The sequence below is a fragment of the Tripterygium wilfordii genome, chromosome 14, assembly GCF_013401445.1.
Source record: "Tripterygium wilfordii isolate XIE 37 chromosome 14, ASM1340144v1, whole genome shotgun sequence".
NCBI lineage: Eukaryota > Viridiplantae > Streptophyta > Magnoliopsida > Celastrales > Celastraceae > Tripterygium > Tripterygium wilfordii.
In genome coordinates this window covers 2,839,112-2,866,661 of record NC_052245.1, presented here as the reverse complement: position 1 = coordinate 2,866,661, position 27,550 = coordinate 2,839,112, and the positions used below count along the sequence as shown (strand labels likewise).

General features: G+C 35.8%; 4 protein-coding genes and 1 pseudogene across 4 annotated transcripts; 3 read left to right on the top strand and 2 right to left on the bottom strand.

The window, feature by feature from the left end:
* Window positions 1-55: 55 nt before the first annotated feature.
* On the bottom strand, window positions 56-9,775 carry LOC120015725 (cullin-4-like). The gene is made up of 17 exons (XM_038868264.1): window positions 9,376-9,775; window positions 8,123-8,238; window positions 7,681-8,027; window positions 5,543-5,723; window positions 5,246-5,368; window positions 4,883-5,170; window positions 3,471-3,596; window positions 3,230-3,331; window positions 3,092-3,145; window positions 2,587-2,693; window positions 2,432-2,492; window positions 2,205-2,336; window positions 1,952-2,089; window positions 1,746-1,826; window positions 1,474-1,554; window positions 1,291-1,371; window positions 56-543 (listed from the first exon to the last, which is right to left on the bottom strand). The coding sequence occupies exons 1-17, from the start codon at window positions 9,674-9,676 to the stop codon at window positions 430-432; spliced, it is 2,433 nt and encodes an 810-aa protein (XP_038724192.1). The 5' UTR covers window positions 9,677-9,775; the 3' UTR covers window positions 56-429.
* Window positions 9,776-12,224: 2,449 nt separating this feature from the next.
* LOC120014054 lies at window positions 12,225-12,650 on the top strand. The gene has a single exon (XM_038865979.1). It carries the CDS (start codon window positions 12,297-12,299, stop codon window positions 12,564-12,566), a length of 270 nt encoding a protein of 89 aa, XP_038721907.1. The 5' UTR covers window positions 12,225-12,296; the 3' UTR covers window positions 12,567-12,650.
* A 1,537-nt stretch (window positions 12,651-14,187) lies between these two features.
* Window positions 14,188-16,447, bottom strand: LOC120014090 (transcription factor DIVARICATA-like). Its single transcript, XM_038866015.1, has 2 exons — window positions 16,095-16,447; window positions 14,188-14,551 (listed from the first exon to the last, which is right to left on the bottom strand). The coding sequence occupies exons 1-2, from the start codon at window positions 16,445-16,447 to the stop codon at window positions 14,188-14,190; spliced, it is 717 nt and encodes a 238-aa protein (XP_038721943.1).
* Window positions 16,448-20,142: 3,695 nt separating this feature from the next.
* On the top strand, window positions 20,143-22,428 carry LOC120014814 (glucan endo-1,3-beta-glucosidase 14-like). The gene is made up of 3 exons (XM_038866889.1): window positions 20,143-20,357; window positions 20,451-21,505; window positions 21,754-22,428. The coding sequence occupies exons 1-3, from the start codon at window positions 20,291-20,293 to the stop codon at window positions 21,832-21,834; spliced, it is 1,203 nt and encodes a 400-aa protein (XP_038722817.1). The 5' UTR covers window positions 20,143-20,290; the 3' UTR covers window positions 21,835-22,428.
* Window positions 22,429-25,044: 2,616 nt separating this feature from the next.
* On the top strand, window positions 25,045-27,144 carry LOC120015497 (annotated as a pseudogene).
* The last annotated feature ends 406 nt before the right edge of the window (window positions 27,145-27,550 follow it).

Below are 27,550 nucleotides of genomic sequence, written 5' to 3'. Positions count from 1 at the left end.
ACAATACCTGTAGCTAAAACTAAGTTCAGAAGTCCGTTGGAAGTGCTACAAAATGTTAAAACAAAATCAACATCATTGTAAACAAATTTAATCAATAAAATGTCTTAACAAAATCAACAACATATCTTCTCGGATTTACATTCCCATTTTTATGCTTTAAAACTAATGGTGCGGTGCGTAGGTAGTAGTGGAACGACTTCATTAGTACATCAGAATAAGCTGGTGCAGCAGGTTCATTTGCAAAGCAACTCATTGCTCAATTATACAACACCAGATGAAGCGTCCAATATGCTGCACACAGTTCACTGATCCAGCAAAACTTAAGAACTGTGAGCTCCTACTGTACATAAATCTGACAGGAACCTCCACCTCTTTTAGGGGCCTGAAGTTTTCTGTGGTTTCTACAAGGAAAGATTTAAGGTGAGAAGACTATGCTAAGTAATTGTATATTTGAGGGTTGTTCTTGTCCCGCTCTAGGTACTCCCTGTCGATAAGGCTTTCGATTCTTTTCTTCAAATCAGCTGGCTTTATAGGAAATTTGAGCTGTAAATTACATACAACATTTACATTAGTTAGCTCCAAATTACACACAATTTTAATCATGGTATACGGTCACATTCCTTGTCTTCATATAATCATTAACACTATCCATACACAAGGCGCATAGAAATTAAAATAATACTATTAAATTAGAACGGTTAGCACTAAGAATGAGAATGAGAATGAAAGAGTGAGAATCAAAATAAGAAAAATGTGAAAATAACCACATTATCCATATTTCCAAAATGAGGTTTGTCCTAAAGACACTTACCCCCTCTTGTTTTAAAAAGCCATTCACATCCCTCCAAGTTTAATATAATGTACAGGTACGGAGGTACCTCCCTCTTCAGGTTTTTTTAAAAACATAACACCTAAACTTTTTTCTTCTCTTCCCTTCTATCTCCCTCTCCCCACTCTTGTCCTCTTTCTACCTTTGTTGATAACATTTGCTTTGAAATTCCTTATCCTTGAAAGCTAGAAATGGCATTCCAAGGACAAGAATGTAGCCAGTCAATCAGCTTGGAACGATGCCCTGATGCTAGGCAACTAATATTGTGTGGGTAATGGATGGAATTTTCACTTTCTCCCACATATGAACAAGGCTAAACTTCGAAAATACGAAGAAAAAATTTTGAAAAGTTGAAGCATCGTCTCCAATGTCAAGAGTCTACGAAGTAGTCCATTCATGAAGTTGCTTCCATGACAACACAATCGACTTAGCATAAAAAATGACGGGTAATGAATTCTCACCTGCTGAAAGAGTTCAGTTATCAGAAGGGTGTGACTTAGCACTTTCCTTGTCTTCATTATGCGAACAATGGCAGCATCAACCTGAAATATAGAAGCTATAAAACAGATCCCTTCCAAAAGCAACTCAAGGTTTGGTCATTAATCAGCTGCACTATTTCGAACAGGAAATAAATAGTTGTAAACCTGGTATTGACGGTCCTGAAATACTCTTTCAGTAGTGCTCGTGTTTTCCTCTACTGTTTCTTTCATCTGAATTGCATTTACCTGCTTCCCAAAGAAATTTGAATTGAAGCTAAAACATGATAATAACCAAAGTAGAATGCAGGACCACCTAAAAATGAAAGGTCATGAGTCACAGAAGTGCTCTACTTTCATTTCACTTTCAGAGAATGTCAGCTTTGTGCAATTCAATGACGACCTGAACATGCAGCTACCAAAGAAACGGATAGATTTACCTTTATACGAAAGAGTTGAGCAGTAAACCCTTCATTGAACACAAACGAATCGTCATCCTCGACATCCCTCCCTTTGGGCAACTGCAAGACATATAATTCAGGTAAAGGAGATGGGGGATTTCTTTTTCTATTTCTATTTCCTCTCTCTTTGGGAAGGGGAGAGGGGAAATTGAAAAGGAACATCATATGATCAAAACACAACAAACCTTTTGCAGGACACGAACTTTTCCACATGCAAGGGACTGCAGGGTCCTCCTCAATTCCTTGTCTTCTATACCTGTAGCATCCTTAATATCTTGAAAGCTAAGCTTTTGTGCATCATTAAAGAGCATCAAGACAACAGTCTGGGGTATGCCATATAAAAGCACACATGAATATTAGGGCTCTGCTTGTGAAGCCGACATCAAAGAAAAAAAAGACAAAAACCAAAAAAATAGGAGGGATCCAAATGAGACCCACCTGAAATAGGGAAACTGCCAGCTCCTTTTTATCCTTGGGAAACTCTGCTTTCAATACACAGTGACCTAATGAATTTTGCCACATCAAGCGCCTCCCACTGTACTTGCTTAAGTAGAATTCCTTGAAAATGTCCTGTTGCAACAGCAAAAGTGAAGCATTAGACAATCGATATTGAATATTTCTCACCCAGATAATCTCCAACACTCATCATGTATTTTACGCCAAACCTGATAGACATTCAGCTCATGAGGAAGCCTCACATCCATGGGTGGATACGTCGGCCAGTACCTACAGCCAGCCAATCGAATCAAATATGAATTTCATAAAAATGCAATTGATCAGCCTGGGTTACGGTAGTGTACTGTCTAAACTCTAAACCTACCCTGTTGTCAAGACATGTACACTCATCTCAATCCCTGAGGGAAGCTTTGTCCTGGCCTGAGATGATTGTTTGAATGATTCATTTATTTCCTTTGACAATTCAATATCCTGTAGAAGTGCCATAAGAGAATTGCAAAATATATCGTTAAAACTGGTGACTTGAAAGTCACCATGAACATTCACCAACTAGAACAAGTTCCATAGAGAGATCACAAATACGAAGAGCTGAGAGACAAGGCTCAACAAGAGCTCTAGAGGTGAGACAAGGCTCAACAAGAGCTCTAACTCTACTCAACCCAAACAAGGAAGTCAATGCAGGAGACCCAATTGATGATGAAAAGTTTCTTTTGCTGTTTTCATTTTTCATGAAGATGAAAAGCAAAGCAAACAGCCATCATATTCCATATAGCAGTTATCAATGGTTTAGAAATAAAAGACCGGATGCAAAAAGCATCAAAAACAATTCCAATACAGCAAATTTGCTCAAGAGGGATAGAAATCCTGACCTTAAACATTCCTTCAAGTTTGTTTGTAAACTGACTGCCACACTCGGTCTTCAGCTGCATCAACAATTGAAACTCATTAATAACATTGCCAGGCAACTTAGCCAATATAACTACCATGAATTTTTTCTGATACTAAACCTTGGAAATCATAGATTTCTCTGCATCTATAGATGCACTCTTTCCCAACAATAGCCTTTTCGCAAGATCCTTCTTATAGAAGGCTTCAAATACATCTTTGCCCTTTATTAACAAGAAAATTACAAAAGAACATTACTTAGCATCGTACTGTTGAAAGAGCCAGAGGAAAAAAACATTAACACAGTAATTAACAGCATATATGGCACTGAAACAGCTATCCACACAACATCAAACTTATTACCTGGATAAACCTGAATAAAACCAAAACCTTGTCAAGTGTGCCCTCCAATTCCTCTTCAGAAGTACCCTTATTCCCAGCACGAAGCTTCTCATCCAAAAACTTTGCAATCAACTCAGCAGGCTTGTTCTATTAAAGGAAGAACAAGGTTGGTCTATCAGTCGCAAAGCTTGAAGAAGTATTTTCTTTTTAATGAAAAACAAAGATTATTATATGAACAGTCATGGCTGACAGAAAGAGTGACTGTAATATTAAAAATAAATATAAAATAGTATTGACCAATCATAAATGCTAAATGTGGAGGAGAATTTTTCAGCCTTTTAAATAAGCACACAGAAAATGTTATCTTTCTTGGAATAGTTGATAAAATACTGGAATGATGGTTTTGAACCTCTAAAGTGGCTATGTTAACTGGCTACAATAATGTTGCTACGCTGTACTTTTTCCATCTACTATTCTTCTTGTTCAGGTCCAAATACTAGGTTATTTCTTGAGTTCAAAGGATATATTTATTAGTTTGGTTTCCATTTCATGAGGCTAAACAATAAGCCACTGCTTTGCAGCAAAAACATTTTTGGGGTTTCGGGGTAGGGGATGGGAGAAGAGGTTCTCAGTTTGGTGAAAGGCAACAAGATTTACAAGCATAACCAATCGCATGTCTCAAACAACATTAAATTTAGTGCCCCTGTTTCATGAAACATATGCCTCCACCGAAACAGAAGGAGAAAATGAGTATCCAATATCGAGCTATTCCCATAATCAGTTTGAAAAAACGGCATCTCACTTTGTAATCCCATTGTTCTTGCCCATGCAATCACATTGACATTTTTTCGTAGAAGCAGTCATGCTAACATAAATGGTTACTATTCAAAGTTCTAGTACTAAAGCCATCCATTCCAAAGAGAAATGACAAGTATTTGCCTATCTATTACCACTTGCACAATGCACAGCATCTCCGGCAGATGAATCCTCAAAAAAAAATTTCAACTTTGAAACTCCAGTAGTATAACTGTATCAACCTCCAGACAATTCCCCCACCCATTTGTTTTCCAAATATGATACAATTGCCTTAAAGAATTTTCTACCCTTCAATTTAATTATTGACATTCTCAATAAGAAAATTCAATACAAGTCAGCAAGGCGATTCTAGATTTGTCTCTTTGCTTGAGGTGTGGAAAAATAAATATTACATATTTGATGGAACTTCTTCGCCAGACGAGAAGGAAAACTTGAAATTCCTAGAAACAGAGTTGTCTATAAGGGAATGCAGCCACCTAATCGTTTTATAAGTCCAAGTGCATAAGATTACAGTATCTTATTTAAGAGCACATTAAAATAAAGATTTTCATGTAAATCTATAGGGTCCCAATTTTACAAAATATAAAGAGATAGAAACAAGATAAAAACAAACTGACCTGGCGAACATTAATTAGATGCTCAAATGCATCTTTACAGGTGTTACAAAATGCTTCATTCTTAGAAAAGCTTTCTTCCCATATTGTGTCAAGAGAGACCTTGAATTCCAATAGAGACGAAACCATATCCTTGTCTTTTTCTCCATCCATGACGATGCCCTGACCAGCTCTTCGAATGTATGAACTAAGGGCCTGCCTCAAAGTTTCAAGGGCATTGACCCTAGAGAACAGTGAATACATCCTCTGAAGGTCCTCAATTCGATGCCCATCCATCAGTGCCATGAACCCCTAGATAAGCAAAGTCATTATTAAAGAAAGCAACCCAAGTACTGGCAGACATATAGATACGGCAAGGACCCTTACCTTATCTAGAATGGCAAATATATGGCGTTCAAGAAGCTGCCTTTCACCAGTTGCTATAAGCGGCTTCCTCGTACTTGAGTCCAGGTAGAGTAAGCTTCTTTCATGTTCTTCATGCAACCTTACCTGCAAGTGTCGTTCATCCGAAAATATTGCCAAAGTAAATGAATGTAACAAAGACGAGTGGACCAACTCAATTAACATTGGGATTAAGAAGATGAAACGTTGAAATACAACAAAAGGTGACAAAAATACATCAGCGTTGATAACCAACTCCAAGAAAAGAGAAGACAAATGCACCTCCACATGTTTCAAGTAGTCCGGTACATCAGCTTGCTGCATGTATTTCATGCCTTCAGCAGCATAAAATTCAGATGTGCACTCAAGGAAAGGCTTCTCAAAGCTTTCTGAGTAAATTCCTAGAGCAGTAAACATCTTCAAAAGATGATTCAAGAGTGTTCTATCAACTGCTTCACCTAATCTGAAACACCAAAAACAGAATAATGTGAACTCCAAGATGAAAAGTGAGCCCACCGATGGAGCAGAAAGATCCCATCAGAAAGACAATGGACTGTAGAAATGGAAGTTTTTATTGACGACAAACACGCAGGGATTTGAAAATGAATTTGTTAACAATTACAAGCAAAGAGCGGTGCCATGAAGCATAAGAATCAACAGCTTGAATTGATAAAGATGGTAAACTGAATTACCAGACATAAAATTATGGAAGATTTTTTTTCGACCCTAAAAAATAGGGAAGATGATAGGAGGGAAGATGATAGGTGCGAATGATGGAAACCAAGCTAAATGGCATGATTAGCAGGCATAATAAAAACCTAAATACCAGAATGGAGACCTGATGCAAGAACATTCCAACACCTCCATTTTTAAACAGATGAGTCATGCGACACGGTTGTCTTTTATAAAACTAGATAGATTATTTATTTCCTTCATTTCAGATGAATGGCCAGGATTGTATGGTTAGAAAAAGAGCATATGACCTTTTTTTAGTACTGCAGCAGTTTCTATTCTTCTCACTTATGAAAAATTCTAGAGTTCGGTTCTAGTTTAGGCATATGATGATTGAGTATTTGTCACAAACTTTATAAGATCTTCGGCAAGACAGCATATTCCTGTATGGAGGTAGTGGGAGGTAGTATGTCAAGAGGTTATGTTTCTAGGTGGTGTTGTGTCAGGAGAAGTCTACAAATGGACCTAAGAAGTTGTCGCAAATCAGAGTGGCCAGTGCCACAATTCACTGGCAATGTTCATGGTTTGTCCATTGGAGAAACAAGTATATGCTGTTCCTAGTGGCATAAAACAGCTAGCAAGCACCTGCATTGCTAAAGGTGGGTTGGAGAACAATGACCCTACGATATATGATGAGATAGCCAAGGTTTTCTCACAAAGTCAAGCTTCTCCAACCAGGTGGTATTGGAGGAGCATTATAACATGTTTACTAGTTGTTTTCTTCAGTGTTTTTTCCTTTGTTTTCATTTTCTTAATCTCTTCTTGCCGCGGACAAGGGTTGATAGAGTCGCGCCCATACACGCTCAGCACCCAAGGCCCAACCGATACCCACCCATATGGGCCGGCTGTACCCAAAGCCTCCCAGCCCATACTAGAAAACCTTGGGTACTAAGGGAGGCCCATACCTCCCCCCTATAAACAACACCTTAGCTCCCACATCTTTCGATGTGGGACCCCCAAGTTGAAGGCACAACAGGATCATGCTCCGATACCATTGATAGAGTCGCGCCCATACACGCTCAGCACCCAAGGCCCAACTGATACCCACCCATATGGGCCGGCTGTACCCAAAGCCTCCCAGCCCATACTAGAAAACCTTGGGTACTAAGGGAGGCCCATACCTCCCCCCTATAAACAACACCTTAGCTCCCACATCTTTCGATGTGGGACAATCCTATCAAGGGTATTCAAACCGTAACATAATGACAAGATGGTGACACTATTTTGTTTTCATTTTCTTAATCTCTTCTTGCCACGGACAAGGGGATTCAAACCCTAACATAATGACAAGATGGTGAAGAGCATCACCACTGAACCAGCAGCACTACAAACTACTCACTACTCAGTATGGTATACATAGAATCATAAGTTCCCTAAATCTAATAAGAGTACGAATCTTCATTCTAATTAACAAAGATTCTCACTAGAATAACTAACTAAACACCACAATAGCACTAGATAATACTCAAGCTAAGATCTAACAAACATAACAAGTACCCAATTGATTAAAGTAGAGCCCATTTCAACAAACATAGAAAATTACATGTCTACCTCAGTCATACAAATACAAAACAATTAAATTAATAAAATAGACATGGAATTTTAGGATTTTTCCATTCCGCATCACAAAAGCAACAGAGAAATTCAGATACTTATGCTTAATTGAAGTTGAAATACTATAGGATTACCTTTCACTCTCAATCATTCTTAAAAGTCCAGTTACAGTTTTGTGCTCGACTTCAGAAGACAAAGAAAGATGTTTCCGGAAAAGTTGCAAGCCCATGTCCCACAACGATCGCACATTTGGGGTTTGTTTCACATATGTTCTATCCAGATACAAGGCTATACCACGAATCATCAATATCTGATCGCATACATCCTGCCAACATCTCTCAACAAGAGATAAGAAGACCACTAAATCAGGACTTTGACCAACCAAAGACTGCAGAGCAACAAAAATATGGGCTTCACACTCCTTTTCTATTCGTTGATAAAGATTTCCCCCCATCTTGTGCAGGCAAAGATTGTTGACAGCCTAAGAACAAAACAATAGGTTCATCATGAGTGTAGCAAGAAAGAGTTCACATTGAAAAGCAACCAAATTTGAGAGAGAGAGATAGTATGATCTACCTGATAAAGCTTCTCCAAGTCACAAGAATTTGGTTGCTTCAAAAATATAGCTTCAATAGCAGCCTTCAGCTTCGCCCAAGTATCCTCCTCGAAGTTGGTGGGCAGCGATGGTTTGCCTTCACGTGAAAATATTGAACAATTAATGATGGAGTTTACCTCTAACCTTTTCAGTGGGAATCATACCAAAAAACTTTGACCATTCAGAACTTTAATAATGCTAATACTTTTACACTTTGTTGAAAGCTGAAACCTTTATAGTTGTACACTATGCATTGGTATGACACTCGTATATCAAGAATACTCGATTTCCTGGTTGATATAAGTAAGGCACCATTAATTATCAATTCGAATCAGGGTCATGGACCCCAGCATTTTTTAAGTTGTTAATCTTCTTTTTTTTTTTTTAAATAACCAGGGATTTATGTACCTGCACATTACCAATACATCATTAAAGACTTCAACATAACATTTGAAAAGAACCTACACAAGAACTACAGGCCAGTTGTTTTCAGTGCAGGCATACTAATCAATTATCAAAAAATACACTACATACTCACTTCAGAATAACCTGTATATGAACCACAGGAAATAGTCGCCACCAAAGGCATACTAAAGAATTTTTTAAAAATTTTTAAAAAAAAAATACACACAACCCTCAGAAAGAACCACAACCCAGCGTTAAGGAAAAAAATAGTAAAGAGACAATCATGGATAATAGGTGCATCCAAAGACCATAATAACCATGTAAAACTTAACACTTACCTTTTCAGAATGGAACTTGAGAATTACCATTAATAGTATTAGTAGATAAACTAAAGAATAGTGCTATGAGAATAAAGCCCTTGCTTTGCAAAACGAAGAACTAAGCTCAAATTAAACTGCGAGTGCTATGAGACTAAAGCACTTGCAAAAGTGGCTTCAATAATAACAAACATATCAACATCCAAAATGAAATGAATTGCATAGAATTCTTATGAAATGAATGCATCCCAAGCCCAATCAATTACTCAATTTACCGTATGAACTAGTGAATTCAATCAGTACACATATCGAAAACACAAACAATTCTAAGCTTCACTCAATTAATTAAACCAAACGCACTGGATATCCAGCTTCCTTACATCGTCCCGGGAGTGACAAAACCCTCAATTCCTAAATACGCAACAACGACCTCCAAATTCTCCATTCCACACGACTCCACAAAGAAATAACGAAAAAAAAATAAAAACCAAATAAGAAGAGCAAAATTAAACCTTTAAGGAGCTTAATAACGAGCTTCTTGACAGGCTGAGGAGGCGTGGCCTTTTTGCGGGAGAGATTGGCAGCGGGAGGATGGACACGATCGTCGAGCTTGAGATCGTCGTCAATGGCCATAGAAGAGGTGTCGAAGACGACTTCATCATCTGCGGAAGCGTGGTGGTGGAGGCCGTTCCTGTTGGAGGAGTCGAGGGAGCAGGCCACCGCCTGGGACTTGGCCTTCTTCATAGGGGCAAAATGGGAGGTTGAGCTGCTAGTGGTGGTGCTGTGGGCAGGGCGTTTGGTGGGGAGAGACATGAAAGTGATGAAGGATCAGGAGAACATTGTGAGTGAGAAGAAAAGCCTGAAAAATATAATCGAGGTTGATGAATGTTGGGGCAGAATACAAAGAAAGAAAACAAATAGTAATTATTTTCAATCTTTTTCAGCTTTTATTTATTTATTTTAGAAACCAAAGTATTTATTTATACTCCGAATATATGTTTTTTCTTCCCTCTAAGCCTATATAATATACATTTTCTCAATTTAAAAATAAACCGTCTATATTGTATGATAAACGAACAAGGGTGCAAGCGAACGAGTTACCCTTTTGTCGCACATACTGATAAGCAATCACCGTTAACATGTGCATTAACTCTTAAACCATGTAAATTCTGTGATAAACGGGCGAGAGCATGAGATACCGAAGTCTCCTCTCGTCACACATGTTTGACAAATTCTGTGATAAACGGGCAAGAGCATGAGATACCGAAGTCTCCTCTCGTCACACATGTTTGGCATGTTGAATGAAGTTTCTCATAAGCAATTTGTCATACTTCTTGCTTGTTAAGGGCATAATTTTCTTGATTGAGTCTTCCTCCGATCCAAAATTCGACACACCTTTATCTATTGTAACATGAAGGGTCCTCGTAATGGCAATCAGTTCACATACTAATAGCTCCACAGAGCCTGCTTTACTCTCAGCCATGACCATTCCAACCGTGTTTTACTCTTAGCCATGACCATTCCAACCTCTAGGCAAGCATTCTTAAACACTACCCCTACTTCCATAACATTACACTCCTTAAACAAAAGTCCCATCAACATTCAATTTCAAGCAACCATCTACTGGTGTCCATACAACAAACCGACATATCTAGTAACATAGAAAACAATTGCATAGTCGAGCGAGTTACCGCCATTGCGTCGGAGTACTCATCGGTTAGCCCATTGCACAATTACGCTTGAATTAAGTCCAATCCTAACATGTAGAACGGAGTTACCGTTACCTTAGCAAATATAATATCATGGACAATGCTAGAGACCCCCAAAAGTTCTCCAAATCTATGTGACATTAAAATAGTCATTGATTAAAAACACACATGTAGAGCCCACTTCAAATCCAACACTCCATATTAAATTGGAGTCTTTTGGGGGTCTCAAGCATTATCCTAAAAACATATATAGTTGCGCCTTAAGCTGTCTCAAATATCATGATGCAAGTGCCTCGCAATCTTAAAACAAGTCGCTCTAGGCACGAGAGGTATAAGCATATCAGCATATGATTAATCTTTTATGTGTTTGTCCAGACTGCGTGATTTGTTGGTTATTGTGTAATCCCGATCGTTGAGGAAAAAAAGAGGAAGATCTGGTCAAGACAACCTAAGGGCACTTGCAATGGTAAGGGCAAATGCAATGGTGGGTTTTTTGGCAAGAATGGATAGGTTAAATGGATCTTTAATGGGAAATGGAGAGGTACAATCCATACAATGGTAGGCTTTTTGGCAATCAAAGTTACTGGACCAATTTGGGGAACAAAGACTTCTATTGGGGCATCAACTTGCCTAATTAGTGTGGGCCCGCACATAGCACCAACTGCATTTACATTTTTTTTTAAATTTTTTTCTTCCATCATTTACTCTTTTTTTTTAAATATTGTATTTATTTGGTGTAAAATTTTATTAATTAAAATAAGTATTATGGTTAATGTAATTTAATAGAAAATCATTTTGAGGAGTATATATATTGTTGTATGTTATTTAAACATTTACCATCAAAATTAACTAACTCATACCAATATCTATTTAACACCATTGTATAATGACAAGAGACAATACATTTTCATTCCTATCCACATCAGCAAAACACATTTCCCAATACAGTTTACTATCCCCATTATCCACCAACCATTGCATTTGCCCTAAACTGTTGTTGGGCCAACAAAGTTGTTATCTTTTGTTGATGTGGTTGTATTGAAAATGTGTTTTGTTGATATGTCTGTATTGAGAGACGTGTTTTGCTGATGTGGTCGTATTGAGATTGTGTGTTTTGGTGTAGTTTTGTTGGAGACAACATGGAGGCATGAAATGTTGTTGGGTGGGAAGAGATAATTTATAGAAATTTGTGTTTTGTTGATGTAGATGTATTGGAAGACGTGGTTGGCTTGATTTTTTGTGTAATAGAGGTGAGACTGGGTTAACATTTTTGTTGACCCAATAAATAGAACACCATTGAAGTTGTCCTAAAAGGCTAATACTCTAGTAGACTAATATGATGTTGTTGGGCCTAGTGGGCTTTTTTTTCCCCCAACCGTATCAGGAGTAATAAACCAATAACCCAGAGGCCTCATATGCATAACCATGGGCTTTTGCCATGCAATTCCAAGTTGTCAGCTTTGACCAAACACGAAAGTACGTCCATCAAACCCAAAGCCAATCATACAGAAGTAGCAGAGAAATGGTCTGGACTAACAGTTGATCAAAGTCTCCTTCGACTGCTTACCAAACTGTTGCCGTACGTACGGATTCCACTCTTGTTGACTCTGTCTTGTCACTTACCTCTCTATATAACCCGATACTCTCACTTCAGACTGAATCCAAAAAAGCTTCGCAAAATTAATTAATCAAGCGGCCGAAACTGTATACAGATTGATTCAGCGATGGCTCGTGAAGAGGTGAAGGTGGTATTTATTGATACCCAGTACGTTCAAACTGACCCTGTGAACTTCAAATCAGTGGTTCAGAGGCTTACGGGCAAGGACTCAGCTGGCTCCTCCAATGTCGACGCCAAATTAAATTCATCGCTGCCAACCACCCATTACGGCCCCCCGACAGGCCATACTGGTGGTGTTAGCATGCCGTTTTACGGTAATTCAATGCTAGAGGTGTCTCCTGTGGAATATTTCTGGTATCATAACTTGTTGGGATGACTATAATATTATTTTCATTTTAATTTTTTCGCTTATGCTATATATTTTTTAAAATATCATCGAGAAATATGTTTTTCATCGGAATCGAATCTTAGACACATATACTTAACCTAATCGATTGTCAATCGAACCATCTCTCGTTTGTATGAATATGATATATGTTAATATGAGTTATAGTTGTGTGATTTATCTATTTTTCATTCATTTTTTAGTCATTATATCTGGTGATTATGTATTGTCGGTCGAAGAAAAAAAGGAATGATTGGTGATAATACGGTAAGCTTGATCTTTTGTGGTCATAAATGGGGACAAGTAGCAGCTGTTTAGTTCGCAGAAAGAAAGAGAGCCAACACTTGCACAAAATGTGTAATATTTACAATATTTATCAAATAAAACTGAGAAATTATTATCTTCTCAATTATCACTCATATATCTTTCTCAAACAAATTGCTCATAGTATAAATTTTTCAAGGAGGATTAGCACAATTATATATTGAACTATATGTATATATATTGCCAAGTCAAGGCTTATTTAGTATAAATAATTAAACAATAAAATCTGTTAATTATGTGGATCACTTAATATGTTGGTGTGTGAAATTGAAGCCAAAATGTGTTGCTGATTATTATACTCAAACTTAATTGAAGGCCAACAAGATTAGAATTCCTAATTTGTTGCCATATTGAATACCACTTTAAAGAATTCAAGATAGCATTATAATTGTCTAAAAAATACGTTCATGAACACTACAAGAAAAGAACTTCTTGAATCTGCACACTACAAGAAAAGAACTTCTTTGCAACAGAATTTTGAGACGGAAATAATTTCATCGCTAAAACCTAAAATTAGAAACTAAATTTCGTAAATTTTCCATCACAAAAGTTAACAAAAATTAAACCTATTTGCAATGGAATATTGGCGCTAATTCACGCCTCATTCAGCGACGGATATCAACAACGAATTAGCGACGCAAATTTCCTGTTTTCTTGTAGTGCTGCTAATAAAATGATGGTTTAATTAACTCCTTTTGTGCTGAATTGCAACAACAAAATATTGTAGGAGTTTTTTTTTTTTTTTTGATCTTTTGAACATCTGATATGAGTCTAAACTCGGATCATTAGGTCCAAACGCACACAAATTTCCCACCTGACGACATAATAATTAATTGGGTCAAATTAAATATAACCCATACCATGCACAGAGCCATCAAAAGAATTGAAATGTATACTTAGAAAGGGGAAAAAAAAAAATTGAAGTATACACCGACGCTCAACATAAGCATACCTCCTCAAATCTATCATATTCTCAAGGATAACACAGAGCCAATTAGCCAAAGCAATACGGTTTTACCTCTCTTAGACAAGAAAGAATATAATACCTGCATAACATCATGATGAAAACAAGCATTTATGAAAATAGTAATACAAATACACCATATATCAAACATAGCTTAATATCTTTATCAGAATAATATCCTTAATCATCCATAGAAATTAAGATAAACTTTGAAATAAAAACCTTCAAATATATAGTCATAAAGCAAATGAAATTACTTATATGTATATAACCATCCATCATATGAGCTATAAGTCTCATTCCATGTCAGTCTCTGCCTCAGCTTCACTGCTGGCGATCATCGGAAGGGGTATATGATGCCAAAAGTTGATCCAGTTCTTCAATGGTACTCAAGTCGGAGAAAGAAGGCAACGATGTTGTCAGTAGTGAAGTATCGATGGGCATGAAAGGCGGTGGTGATGGCGGAGCAGAAACATTGGCAGATGGCGGTGCAGCTTGATCAGTGTTTGAGGTTGTTGGGTTCCTTCCAGGTCTTGAAGTAGTAGAAGAAGCCAAATTTTTTTCAAGGCGAAGGAAATGTTTTTGCGCATGACTAGCAACTTGAGTTGGAGTCTTGCTTATGACACAATTTCTGGAAATGCTCCGCCAGTCTCCTTTTCCATACTTTTCCAGTCCTTCCAAGAACAACCTGAATCAAGAAAAAAGTTGCACGAGCAAGTGGTAATGTTTATCTAAAAATCTTAGGCTAAGTTTGAGAGGAATGTTCGCGATGGTTGTAGAGGAAAAGATTTGTGAGAGTTCTACAAATTTTCTTTCGAAATCCTTGCAAACTCGCCTCTTCCCAACCACTACGAACCTTCATTAATCCAAGTTTAACCATAAATGTTTGTCTTGCTTGAAAACAATTGAAATTTTTAGGTAAACTTTTTATATGAAATGAAATACCAAATTTGAAGTACAGAAGGAAGATAATAAAGGCGATAATGGAGTTAGAGATTTTGATTATTTTCTTATTATTGTCATCATAAAGGAAAGTAGGGGGAAAATAGAGTATCCAACTTAGATTTGTGCATTGCTTCATCATTTTTACTTTTAAAATACTATAAATTTTAATGTCACCATAATAAAAACTGGTTTTTGACATAGTCTCCTCGGTATATATGCTATTTTCATGCATTTTCTGTTTTCATTTTTTAAAAACAGAAAACAACCCAGAAAACACGTTTGATTATTCATTTTGGAAAACACAGGAAACAAAAAAATAGCTAAATTCACTGACAATAGAAAATTAAAATTAAAATAGACATTTTTTTGTTTTCTAAAAAAACAAAAACTAACCGAACGGACAATAAGAGAGTAACAATATGGTTTTAGTGTTTTCAGTTTTCCATCTCCATAATATTAGAAAATGTCAATCAACATGTGTTTGGTCTTTTCCAAATTGTTTTTCTAGAAAATAAAGATGTTGTCTCTTAAAAAAATAAGAAAACAATGTACCCTCAAGAATCAAGATTTTCACTATTTTCTTTGAAAATCACAGTGCTCACTTTATTCGAATCTAACTAAATACATTTTCGATAAACTAGAAACCGAAATGAAAACAATTTCTAGAAAATGAAAACACAAAAAACTATCTTCAAAATCAAACAGCCTCAAGTAATTGAAATTAGCCTATTATTTTATTTCAGATCATAAGACCATAAGTAATTCTAGCAATCGATTCGTCTATTTCAAATTATTTTTCATCATTAAGAAAAGGTAACAAGGATAAAATACGAGCTTGTTTGATAGCAATAGTAATTAATCATTATTTTTTAAGGTCGATCGATTTACCCGTCTAGATAATATTTATTCTTATTCACTAATAAATCAGCTAATTAATTAAACTCATATTTCTATAAAAAATTCGATCCCCCGATTTGATCGGGGGAAAACACCTATTACAATAGACACAAATTAAGTGATTGCTAAAATAATGTGAGAGAAAAATACTTCTACGTATATTCGGAGGATTCATGTAAAAGTATTGAAAAAGATGAAATAATTCCTTCACTTCTCTTCTGCCTGCCCCGATCCGGTAACTTTTTCCCCAATATAAACACTAATAGTGCAAGATATATACAAACATATTTAAATTGGAATTATGTTACCCTTCTAACATATATATCATCCCCTTATCTCATAAACAAGCAAACCCTAACCAATACATAAATGAGTGAAATAACACTTACTTATGTTCTTCTGGCGTCCATGGATTTGGTTTCCTTCGTTGGTTCTGGTTATTGGCTTGGCATCCGACCCCAGGAGCAGAAGATAAATTAACTCTAGCGTTGCTTTCCTCATAGTTGGGTAGAGGAACAAAACCAGCCTCAATCATTTCAACATCATAGACTAAGTTTTCATAATGTTGTTTGATCTGATCGATCGTTTTTCCGGGCAGTCGACAAGCTATCTTTTCAAACAAATCCGGAAAGACATGATCAAATTCAGTAAGTGCATTTTCAAACAGTTTATTCTCCTCGAACGTCCAGTACTGTGTTTGCGTTTGGAGAGGAGGAACTGGTGAAGAAGATATGGGATCCATTATAGCTGGGAATACAAAATTGAGTAGAGGAATGTAACTAACCTACCATTTTTCCTAATCATATATATGATTCCTAACCCTATTAAGAACTTACCAAAACTGAGCATGCATTTAGAGTAAAGAATGCAAATACAAATTCCAGAGAAACACAGCTGTAGTTCCCATAAGATGACAATAAAAATGATATATTTGGTAAGTTAATTCCTTCTTTGTATTAACTGTCTTCACATTTTTTTTCACACATGCACAATAAATTGTCATTTTTGGATGGATTCATACGTTATAGGCAAATAAGAGACAAACAAAAAAAACTAAAACTCTTAATTACTTATCTTGATAAATATTAATTAGTTCAATATTGAAGGTCAATATAAAATACTTATTAATTTTACAAAAATAATTATGTTTATTAATTCACCTGAATAACTTGACCACTTTGATCAATGAATTACTACTATCTTATCTTAAGAAAATAATAATAATAATGACGATTAATGAAGTCCACGTCTTTCATAAAGTATACAATGAATCACCATATATAGGTTTGATTAAGATTGGATTATGAGTATTTAACATTTTAGTAATGTGGAACTCGCCTAGTTGTTCACCGGACGCAAGTGACTGTTAAACTCCAAACTATATGGAAGACCCTGCAATCTCTGTAGACCAGGTGAGAACTCGATCGACCCAGGGCGGGAAGATAATGCAGGGCGACATTCGCACACACTGGGCTAAGCAAGGGCCATCTTACAAATTGTGATAAAGAAAACACTTATGCAACTTGAACTCACGACCTCCGTTTGCGCTAAGAGTTACCATGGTGAAGTTCAGTATCTCAATCCAGATTTTTATTCAAATTGAATTCTGACAACAATCCAGATTTTTATGCAACTTGAACTCACGACCTCCGTTTGCGCTAAGAGTTACCATGGTGAAGTTCAGTATCTCAATCCAGATTTTTATTCAAATTGAATTCTGACAACAATCAATCTATTTTTGATGCTGTATTTTCACATGAAAATGGTTTATTCAATTCCATCATAGACGCTCCAGGTTCATGATTTGTACAATAGATATATAAGATGCGACTCAAATTACATTCAAAAGGCTTGTCACTCAAAATTTCCCGACTTAATTACATTTCAAACAGCCTCTAACCAAGGCCAATACGATCAAGAGATCGACCAATAATATTCCAATATGCAAAAGAGACAAGTTGCACCCCATCTATTGTATTTCCTTTTTATCTTTTGCAAGATAACTTGCATCACACTGCCCCTACATGCAATGATCTAAATAGTAAAACAGATAGAAAGGGCAAAACTCACCTTAAAAAGATATATATATGTCAAAAGCATTATTAATTAAAGACACAAGATTTAGTTATTTTTTGAACATCATGACTTCCCCTCCACTCCCCCTTCTTTTTTATCCTCAAATCTTAGCAATGAAAAACAATGGAGACCACCATATATACATCCATTGTTAGCTGGCCAATGTCATCTTATTTTTTATATTTATCCAAAAGGATTTGTGTATGAGAGAGAGAGAGTTATATGACAAGGAAGATTGTAAAGAGAGATGTGCTTTTGCAAAAGGCATTTTAGTCTTAAAGAAAATTAAAGGGTGATGCAAGAAAGAAGAATGGAAATTGTTTGTGGAGGTACATGCAATGCATGAAAGATTGATAAACAGTAGTTTCCATGTGTGTATGTTTGCTCAAAAAAACATGGCTTCTTTTCATTCCAAGGATATTCTAACAAGCTCTTTTGGTTGGTTTCAAAATGTATGTAAGCAAGTGTCATTGCCCAATCCACTAACGATTATCCTTGTCGGGAACTAATGCAAACTAAAGTCACAAAGTTCAAGAAAACAAAAAAGACTGTCTGAATTTAATTTCCATCATTTGCAACAAAGGTTATCATGATATATATGATAGGCCAGGCCACTATAGAATTAAATGAAAAGCAAGATGATCGATATCAAGTTTTAAACTTAAGAAGGCATTTCCATACCATATTGGTCACTATTAATGTATGTTACATGAGTAAATCAAATTATATAGATCGATGGTTGAGTTGGTTGCTAATGAATCTTTCTAACTATGGAACACAAAGTTCAACTCTTTACGTCAACATCCTATGACAGTGTAACTTGTCGGGTATTTCAGGAGAGTAAGACAATCCAAATATCCGGAGCTAATTAATAGTATTTAAAATCTTTTCTTCAAAACCATGGAATATATATTGATGTATTTACGAATTTAAGCATGTGTGGAAATACAAATCATACTGATGACTAGGTATAAGTGCATAAAGATCATATATACACAAAAATGGGTCCCAATGAATTTTGTGGTTTTATGCGTCATGAAAGTGTTAAAAAGAGCAGGCTTAAGATAAGGACACCTACGTCTCACCCAATCACCATTATACCATTCCCACGTAATCCCTTATCCACTTACCAAACATATAATGTATAATAATAGTATTTACTCTTTTTTTTCTTTCTAATTTCCACTTTTATTTGGCCAAACTACGTACGTCTGTATGTTTATCTTTGGAATTTTCCACCATTTCTATCCATCTCTTTGCGCACTTTGTTTGTCTACTTACTCAAAAACTAGTCTCACAACTTTATTCCACTTGACTAATATATATATTTGAAATTTTATCTTTGGAATTGACTAGAAATTGTTCAGTAGGACTCAACGAATTGCTGGCAAAACAATTAGAGAGAATTGTTCTATATGCATATTAAATCTTTTCAACAACTTAATTTAATTGGCATCGAAAAATACTTGAGAAATCTGTATCGTTGGATCTAAGCTCAAAATTTGTCCTGCCTTTTTTATTTGCATACAATTTTTGTTCATAATAAAAAATATATCGTTAGATAAGTTATACACAATATTGTTTGTCCTTTTTTTTTTAAAATATGTGGTCCAAAATTGACAAAACAGTTGTTGTGCATCGAACCCTAATTTATACTCGAAATTGTTTTCGTGGCACTTACTGTAGGTGGCATAGTAATTAATTAGTGAGAATTATTATCTAATCTAAGGAGTAATATTCATAGTAGTGTGAAATTCATTATTGTATTTTCCTCAAATAAATTGAACATTCCATTAATTTTATGACCAAATTAATTTTTCTACTAATTAATAAATAATAAACATAACCGACAAGCAAAAGAGAGTCGAAGATTCGAGAGGGGTTGGCAACTTGGCATGCAACATTTAGGGTAAAATGTGACTCTCCCTCCTTTATCCATTTTGAGTTTTGTCTTCGAGGAAAGAAGATGGGGGAAGTGGGGAAAAAAAGCCTCAAAAAGAAAACATGAAAGTACTATTAGTGTCAACAAAGCACACATTCATAGACAATTAACACAAAAGCATGCATGTTAGTGAAAGTATTAAGAGAAATTAAAAGTGGAATCTCTTATATATCATTGCAAATTAACTAAAATTAACACCCACCAACAAATTGTGGGATCACCCATTTGCTTGCCCTCCCATATTTAACCAATTAGTGGGATTTCCCTTTGCTTTTCTCTGAAGAAAGAGTCCGGGGCATTTTCGTCAATTCATTAAAAATACAGCCAGTCCAAATTTGAAGCCACCAAGGTTAAGAACATTATATATGAGACGCCAGAACCATATAAATACCAGTTTTAAGTCCCGAATGCATCATATCATATCCAAGGCAAGCTAACCCAAGAGAAATTTATTCAAACAAGCAAAGAAAGGAATTCATAGCTTCCCCTGCACCTCTATATCACTTCTCTTTCATTCTCAGTTTGGAATTCTTAAACCACCTTCTCTCTCTCTCTCTCTCTCTGAACATGGCATCATGGTGTATCAGAACAGGCTTGATCCATGTTTTCCTTCTATTCTCAATCACCTTTTCAGGTACTGCATTTTTAGTTTCTGATTCCTTTTTCTTTGATTTTTGATTAATTATGTGCATATTTTTTATGTTTGAGTTAAATTTTTGCTTTGCAGATTATGGTTTGATACAAGGAGTGGATTCTCTTGGTATCAATTATGGCCAAATTGGTAACAATTTGCCGTCGCCGGACAAGGTTCTTAATCTCTTAAGCTCCCTTAAGCTTACAAAAGTTAGAATCTATGACACCAACCCACAAATTCTGACAGCATTTGCAAAGTCCAATGTTGAGCTTATTGTCACAGTTGAAAACCAAATGTTGTCAACTTTAATGGACCCTCAACAAGCCCTTCAATGGGTTAATACCCACATCAGGCCTTACGTTCCTGCAACAAAAATCACCGGAATCGATGTTGGCAACGAGGTTTTCACCGGCGACGACACGACACTGATACAGAATCTTGTTCCTGCTATGGTCAGCATTCATGCTGCTCTGGTTCAATTAGGCTTAGGAAACTACATTAAAGTCTCTTCACCACATTCACTTGCTGTATTAGCCAATTCATTCCCTCCTTCTGCTGGTAGTTTCAAGAGTGAAGTTTCAGGGGTCATGATACAATTCTTGCAATTCTTGTTAAGCACAAATTCACCATTTTGGATCAATGCCTATCCTTATTTTGCATACAAGGATGATCCCAATAGAATCTCTCTGGATTACGTTCTCTTCAATCGTAATCCTGGGATGATTGATCCCATCACAAAATTACACTACGACAACATGCTTTATGCACAAGTAGATGCAGTTCTATTTGCCATGGCAAGGTTGGGTTTCAATAGGATTGAAGTTAGAGTCTCTGAGACCGGGTGGCCATCGAAAGGCGACGCGAATGAAGTCGGTGCCACCGTACAGAATGCAGCGGCATACAATAGGAATATACTGAGAAGACAATTAGCTAATGAAGGTACTCCTCTGAGGCCTACCATGAGGCTTGAAACGTATCTGTTTGCTCTGTTCAATGAGGATATGAAGCCCGGACCGACATCGGAGAGGAACTATGGTCTTTTTCAACCAGACGAATCCATGGTTTACAATGTTGGTCTCACTGCCTTGATCTCACATCCTTCATCAACATCATCTGCCACCATTTCTCTTACTTCCTCTGCTACTAAGGTAATAAAACCATAGGTTTCTCCTCTTCTAATTTCTGTTAAAATTGACAAGTGGACCTTAGGCTAAAAGTGTAATTGTGGCTCATAGATATGTATATGTATATATATATGTATGTATTTTTTTATATAACAATAAAATGGGTTTTTGTTGTTGTTGATGATGATGAAGGATGATCTAATTTTCTCTTCTTCTTTTTTTTATTGGCTTGTCTGTTTTGTTCTCCTTAAATGGGACTTATTGTGAAACAGGCTGCAAACAAGGAATATCAAAGCTGGTCGATGTTTGTGATTTTGCTGACCCTCCAAGTTTTTATGAGAAGACCATATTAAGCAAAAATGGAATCCCTACGTGTAAATATATTGCCTTATCTTCTGGTACGTAAGAAAAAAATTGATCATTGCTCTCCTCTTTGCATTTTCAAACTTGAAGAAGGAGGAGAAAACACCCATTAGCCTACCTGACACATACTCCATAGGTTCTATTTAGGGAAATATACAACTAGACACTTTGAAATTTAGTCGGATTGCATAAGAACAGGCTACCCACAATATATATTAAATTTATGCAATCAGACTAAATTTCAGGGATCTGGCTGGTTGGATATGACCTGAGTTGATCGAATGAGAATATTTCATTGACAGTAGTAACCCCACAACGAATCTCAACCGTCAATCTAGGAGTCTCATCAGTCCGAAGAAGATTAGCATTATTTTTTTTTTCTTGTTTGGAAGCCACTATTATATATATGTTGTAGAGGCATTGTTTTATGATCTTTTCTTTATTGTTACTTTTATGAAATGATAGAACAAATTTATGTAAACATTGTCTGTCCAAGAGAGCTAGAATAGTGAAAGAATGCATGAGATCTCTCTCCCTCATTGGTTACAATGAAAGCTGTGGTCAACTTTTGGACGTGGAATCCATAACTGTTCTTAGATTATAAAAAGATTCTCTCTCTCTCTCTCTATATATATATATATATATATTTATCCACCATATATAATATAAATACAAGATAATGAAGAAGAAAAGTGTAAAAAGGTGGGGCTTTGTTTGGTTCCTTTTCTTTATTATCCTGAAATCTGCAATTGGGCAGCCCAGCAGCTTTATTCCCCTCACCATATATATATTAACCGTCAGCACTCAGCATTGTCATGGACGATATTTTTTTTTTTTGCAAAGCAAAGCAAAGCTTTTTATGGTCTCTGACTCTCTTCTTTCCTTTTTCTCTATACACAACAAAAGAGCCAGGGAGACCATCTAAGCTCAGCTGGCCTTGGTTAGACTCTCATGGGTTTGGTTTGGTCTACTCATCTCACATCACCTAACGTGCTGCTGCACATGCATGCAACCCAACAATTTTAAAAAGCACACAACTCTAATTTTTGGTACCAAAAAAAGAAAAATCGATTCGAGAGAGAGAGAGAGAGACAGTACCCCACAAAGAATCTGGAGATCTTCATGTCTGAACGATATTGATTACTTTGGAGTTTGGACATTCTACTTGAAACAAAAAAATATTTTTATTTTATTAAAATTTGAGGTGCTTGTTGCAACTTTTGGGTTAATGACACGTGTGATAGTGGAATGCTTGAGTATGGTAAGGGTCCCATGAACACGTATACAAGCATGTGCTTTTGAGAGATGTTGATTGTAAATCCATAAGATGAATTGCATCATACTTTTCAATATCTATAAGGTTTTTTGTTGAGTTGTTCAAAATCTTTATTGGCTTTCAATCTTGCTACATGTCTCTTCTTAATTGCCAATTCATCGTCCAATGACTACTTCAATCAATCATGCATGTGTCCTGATGTGTCCATCCACATTTTTTTTTACCAAAATACTTTTTTTTTGGATATCCGATATATACCTAAATTATAGTTTTCAGGTGCGTACGTGCAGAAATTCTTGTCTTACAATCGAGTAAGTTATGTCAAAACTCAATACATGACTACAAGAATATTACTTCAAGAAAGAATCAAAGTCCATAAAATTTAGACTCGGAAAGATATTGCATTTTGTGAGTATAACCTACAAAGTCAAAAAGATCAAACCTAAAACAAATGCTAAAGATAAACAAAATGATTTGCTTCGGCGCGCAATGCGCAATGACGTGACAAAGAATCAATATTGCTGGATATATGAAGTATATATATACATATATATACATATACATATACATATACATATACATATATATATATATATATATATATATATATATATATACATATATGTTTCAACAACTTGAACCAGTCATATGTCTGTGTTGCCACATCAGCAAAAGGTTCAAAACTGAGAGGGATTGATTATTCAAAATGAGAATCACTTTCGGTTTTATGTTTTTGATTTAGACTACATATGGTTTGAGTGCTCAATCTATAATAATATATACTTTTGGGATCAAATTAATTTCTTCATCTAATTTATATTTTTATTCTAGTGCTAGGGCTGCTTTTGGTCCGTCAGATTGAAATAATGTGTGTATCACAGGTCATATATACCGGACATATGTATGTACGAAGTATTTTTTAGGCAAGTGGAGGTGGAGAGACTATAACCCATCATGACGTCATGGTTAATCTCTAGCTAATTTTATAAAACTGCCCTTTGCAATTGATTAAGAGATCAAAATATGATTATTAAGAGATTGATTGCCCTCTCACCATGTGATGATTAGGATTGTCACTTTAAAGTTACCTTTTAATTTGCATAATTTGAGGAAGAATCTTCCACAAAGTGCAATCCACTTTTACATTGAAAAAGGGATCTACCCTTACATGGAAGCCACCGAACAAGGGTGTGAATCTCTCACATCCCAATGCACCTTCAGTTATGAGCTCTACAGTTATACGCAATTTACATTCGGAAATGATATATATCCTATATGGATAACCATCATTAATAATCATGTGACAATTACATTATTTTAACACAATTTATTATTATATTGTTTTTGATTATCACAGTATCTTATTACATTATTTTGATTAACACGGTATCTTATTACATTATTTTTGACTAACAGAGTCTCTTATTACACCTTTTTGTACGAAATTACATTGTTCTAAGTGTCGTAAATTTTTATACACTATTTTAAAAATAATGTAATTAAGAACGTTTATGTTAAACCTATCAACAATGAGTTTTTTTTTTGAAAAAAGTTTTATATACTTAATCCGAATATGTAATTTATTTATTTTTAAAAATTTAACATGTATTTTAAGTGATAAAATATTTTGAAATTTCATTTAAAAATAAAAAAGTAATAATCTGTGATGCAGTTTTGTTTAGTAAATATTACATTTTGGCACTTTGTGTTTGTGGAGGGTTGGGAAACTTGCTTCGGCAGCAATCACGTTAGGTCCACTGGAACGGAATATGGGCCCAGAAAATGGGCCCAAATGAAAGTCCAACATAATGACATTCTATTTCGCTCACGAGAGGTACGACGTGTCTGCAGACAATTGGTTCTAGCAAGCAATACTCTGGAACCTTCTCAGGAAAAAACCTAGATAAGTAATAACTCCACACGTAAAATTCAAAAATATTCAAATCCCATTTTTCCCCTCCAGTTCCCTGAAGCAGGTTCTAGCATCTCCGCAAGAGTCTCTGTTTGGTTTGCGTGTTCTTTTCTACAACAATCGTATAGAAAAAGGTTTTTCTGGAAAGCTCGGATTCCTCCATCACTCTTCGTTTGTGGTGAGTTGTGACTGTCAGAAGTGTGTTGATCGTGAAAATAGAATGGCGGACGAGTTGGCGCTTGACTTGGAGGAGCTGAGGCAGCTGCAGAGCATAGCCAAGAGGCCTCGAGTCGTCTCTCTAATCTCCTCTGAAATTCGCAATTTGGAAAAGGTATTTTTGTTTTTCGTTTCTTCTTCACAGCTTCTTTTGTCCTTGGTTTGAAATTTGAATAGTTTTCCTTAGAAATGCCTCTCTGATGTTTCCTTTCTTGTTTAATTCTCTAGAACAGTTGCTATGAGGTTTTTAATGTTTGTGATTTGATCTACATATTTGGCATGCTCTGGGTATGACCTTGCTACTGGGAGCTAAATTATGTTCTCAGATATATTTTATTTGGAAGAGAAAGTGTCTCATTGCTTATTGTTTGTTTCGATGTATAGAAATTTGTTTGATTAGCAACTTAAAAATCAAGTAGCAAGTGAGTAGCGATTTTTCTACCTGATACCACTGGGCTTGCTTAGCCATGAAAATATTCTGAGCCTATGCCCTGCCTACTACTTATTCACGAGTGATTTTCCATGTGCAGTTGTCAAAGGATGCTGTTCCTGCACCTGTTTCACATTCATCAAATCTGCTTCCAACTGCAGTGAAGCCTGTTGCTCCTGCACTGAAATATATCACACTTGCATCATTCAGCTGGGATCAGGATAATGACAAACTCAAGGTAAATGATTCAATACGCTTTTGAATTTCATAAGAAGCTAGTTGAATAGTTGAATACCTTGATACAAGATGGTTTTGACGCATAGATAACACTAACAATGTTGTTACTGGAATTTAATAATAATGAATTTATGACCATCATCAACTCATGCACCCCTGAATATGTCAGGATCGTTTCTCTTATGGCAAAGCTGTTCGATGTCTCAAAAATTATATATCTACTTGTGCACTTGTCGGTATCTTATTTTTTAGGTTTCTTCTGGCAATCTAATTGAGTACTCAAATCTTGTTCACTCTACTTGTCTTTATCCTGCAGATATTCATCTCTCTGGAGGGAGTCGTCCAGGAGAAAGAGGAGGCTGAATTTAAGCCAATGTCTTTTGATATCAAATTTCATGATGTTCAAGGAAAGAACTATCGATGTGCCATACCTAACTGAACAAAGAGATAGTACCAGAGAAATGTAAGGTTGTAGTTAAACCTACACGGGTGATTGTCACATTGTTCAAAGCTTCAAAAGGAAACTGGTTGGACATACACTACAAAGAGGATAAGGTAAATTGAAATGTAATGAAAAAAAGGCAGTTGATCTTGTACTTCTGTTAATTAATACAACTTTTGGTTTTATTTAATTCTTCTTTTAATATATTACAGCTAAAGCCGAATCTAGATAAAGAACGAGATCCAATGGCTGGAATTATGGACGTAATGAAGGTAGTGTCTTCTACCCTTGATTGCATGTAGATGTGCCTAATGTAGTTATGCCTAGAGCATCATTGATATAAATGTTGCATGCTTATTTTATGAAATGTTCATTGTACTTAGGAGTGAACGTCCAATGTGCACTGTGAGGAGGATTTTATTTTCTTGATAATTATATTGTAAATTGCAGAATATGTACGATGATGGAGATGATGAAATGAAACGAACAATTGCAAAAGCCTGGACCGATGCCAGATCTGGAAAAGCTACAGACCCTCTAAAAGGGTATAGCTGAATCAATATGGACGGTGATCATGCCCTAGAGTTTGGATGATTGTTGTTGCAGACTCTCAGTGGTGCTTGTTCTTGAGTGAAGTTATTTTTCTTAGTTATGGTGACAAATCTTTGAGCCGACTTTTGACGTCATTCCAAGTTTTCATCCTTGTTTATAAACATTTAATTTCCTTTATTTTTGTATCCCGTCATGAGTTGGGAGGAGCACCAATTATTTGTTACAATTGTAGCTATAATTCTCCCCCAAAATATCATATTTTTTTTGAAAATAACATATTAGAGTTTAGGAATTAGGGTTTAGGGTAGGGTTTAGGGTTGGAATTACTTTAGTTGCAATTAGAATTATTTTAGCAGTAATTATAGTCCCAAATCACTCCAAATGATTTTTTAAAATTTTTTTGTGTTATTAGGATATAGGAGTTATGATGTGGTATTTAGGGTGTAGTATTTTTTTGAAAAATAATCTATATTCAACATTATAATGATCAAAATATTAAAAAAAACACATAATTTAAGGGGAATTATGGGGTTAATTACAAGTAAAATAATTACAGCTCCTATCATTTAGGATTTTAGGTTTAAGATTTAAGGTTTATATTTTAGTTTTTAGGGTTTACGGTTTAACATTTAGGGTTTTCA

Bases quoted from the DNA above. Each gene is read 5' to 3' on its own strand.
- LOC120015725 (XM_038868264.1), bottom strand. From the start codon at position 9,676: ATGTCTCTCCCCACCAAACGCCCTGCCCACAGCACCACCACTAGCAGC. The intron at 5,171-5,245 runs GTAAGGGTCCTT...TTGCTTATCTAG, and splicing joins TATTTGCCATTCTAGATAAG to GGGTTCATGGCACTGATGGA. The intron at 2,337-2,431 runs GTTTGGCGTAAA...CTGTTGCAACAG, and splicing joins ATGAGCTGAATGTCTATCAG to GACATTTTCAAGGAATTCTA.
- LOC120014054 (XM_038865979.1), top strand. From the start codon at position 12,297: ATGGCTCGTGAAGAGGTGAAGGTGGTATTTATTGATACCCAGTACGTT.
- LOC120014090 (XM_038866015.1), bottom strand. From the start codon at position 16,447: ATGGATCCCATATCTTCTTCACCAGTTCCTCCTCTCCAAACGCAAACA. The intron at 14,552-16,094 runs GTAAGTGTTATT...TTCTTGATTCAG, and splicing joins TGGACGCCAGAAGAACATAA to GTTGTTCTTGGAAGGACTGG.
- LOC120014814 (XM_038866889.1), top strand. From the start codon at position 20,291: ATGGCATCATGGTGTATCAGAACAGGCTTGATCCATGTTTTCCTTCTA. The intron at 20,358-20,450 runs GTACTGCATTTT...TTTGCTTTGCAG, and splicing joins ATTCTCAATCACCTTTTCAG to ATTATGGTTTGATACAAGGA. The intron at 21,506-21,753 runs GTAATAAAACCA...ATTGTGAAACAG, and splicing joins TTACTTCCTCTGCTACTAAG to GCTGCAAACAAGGAATATCA.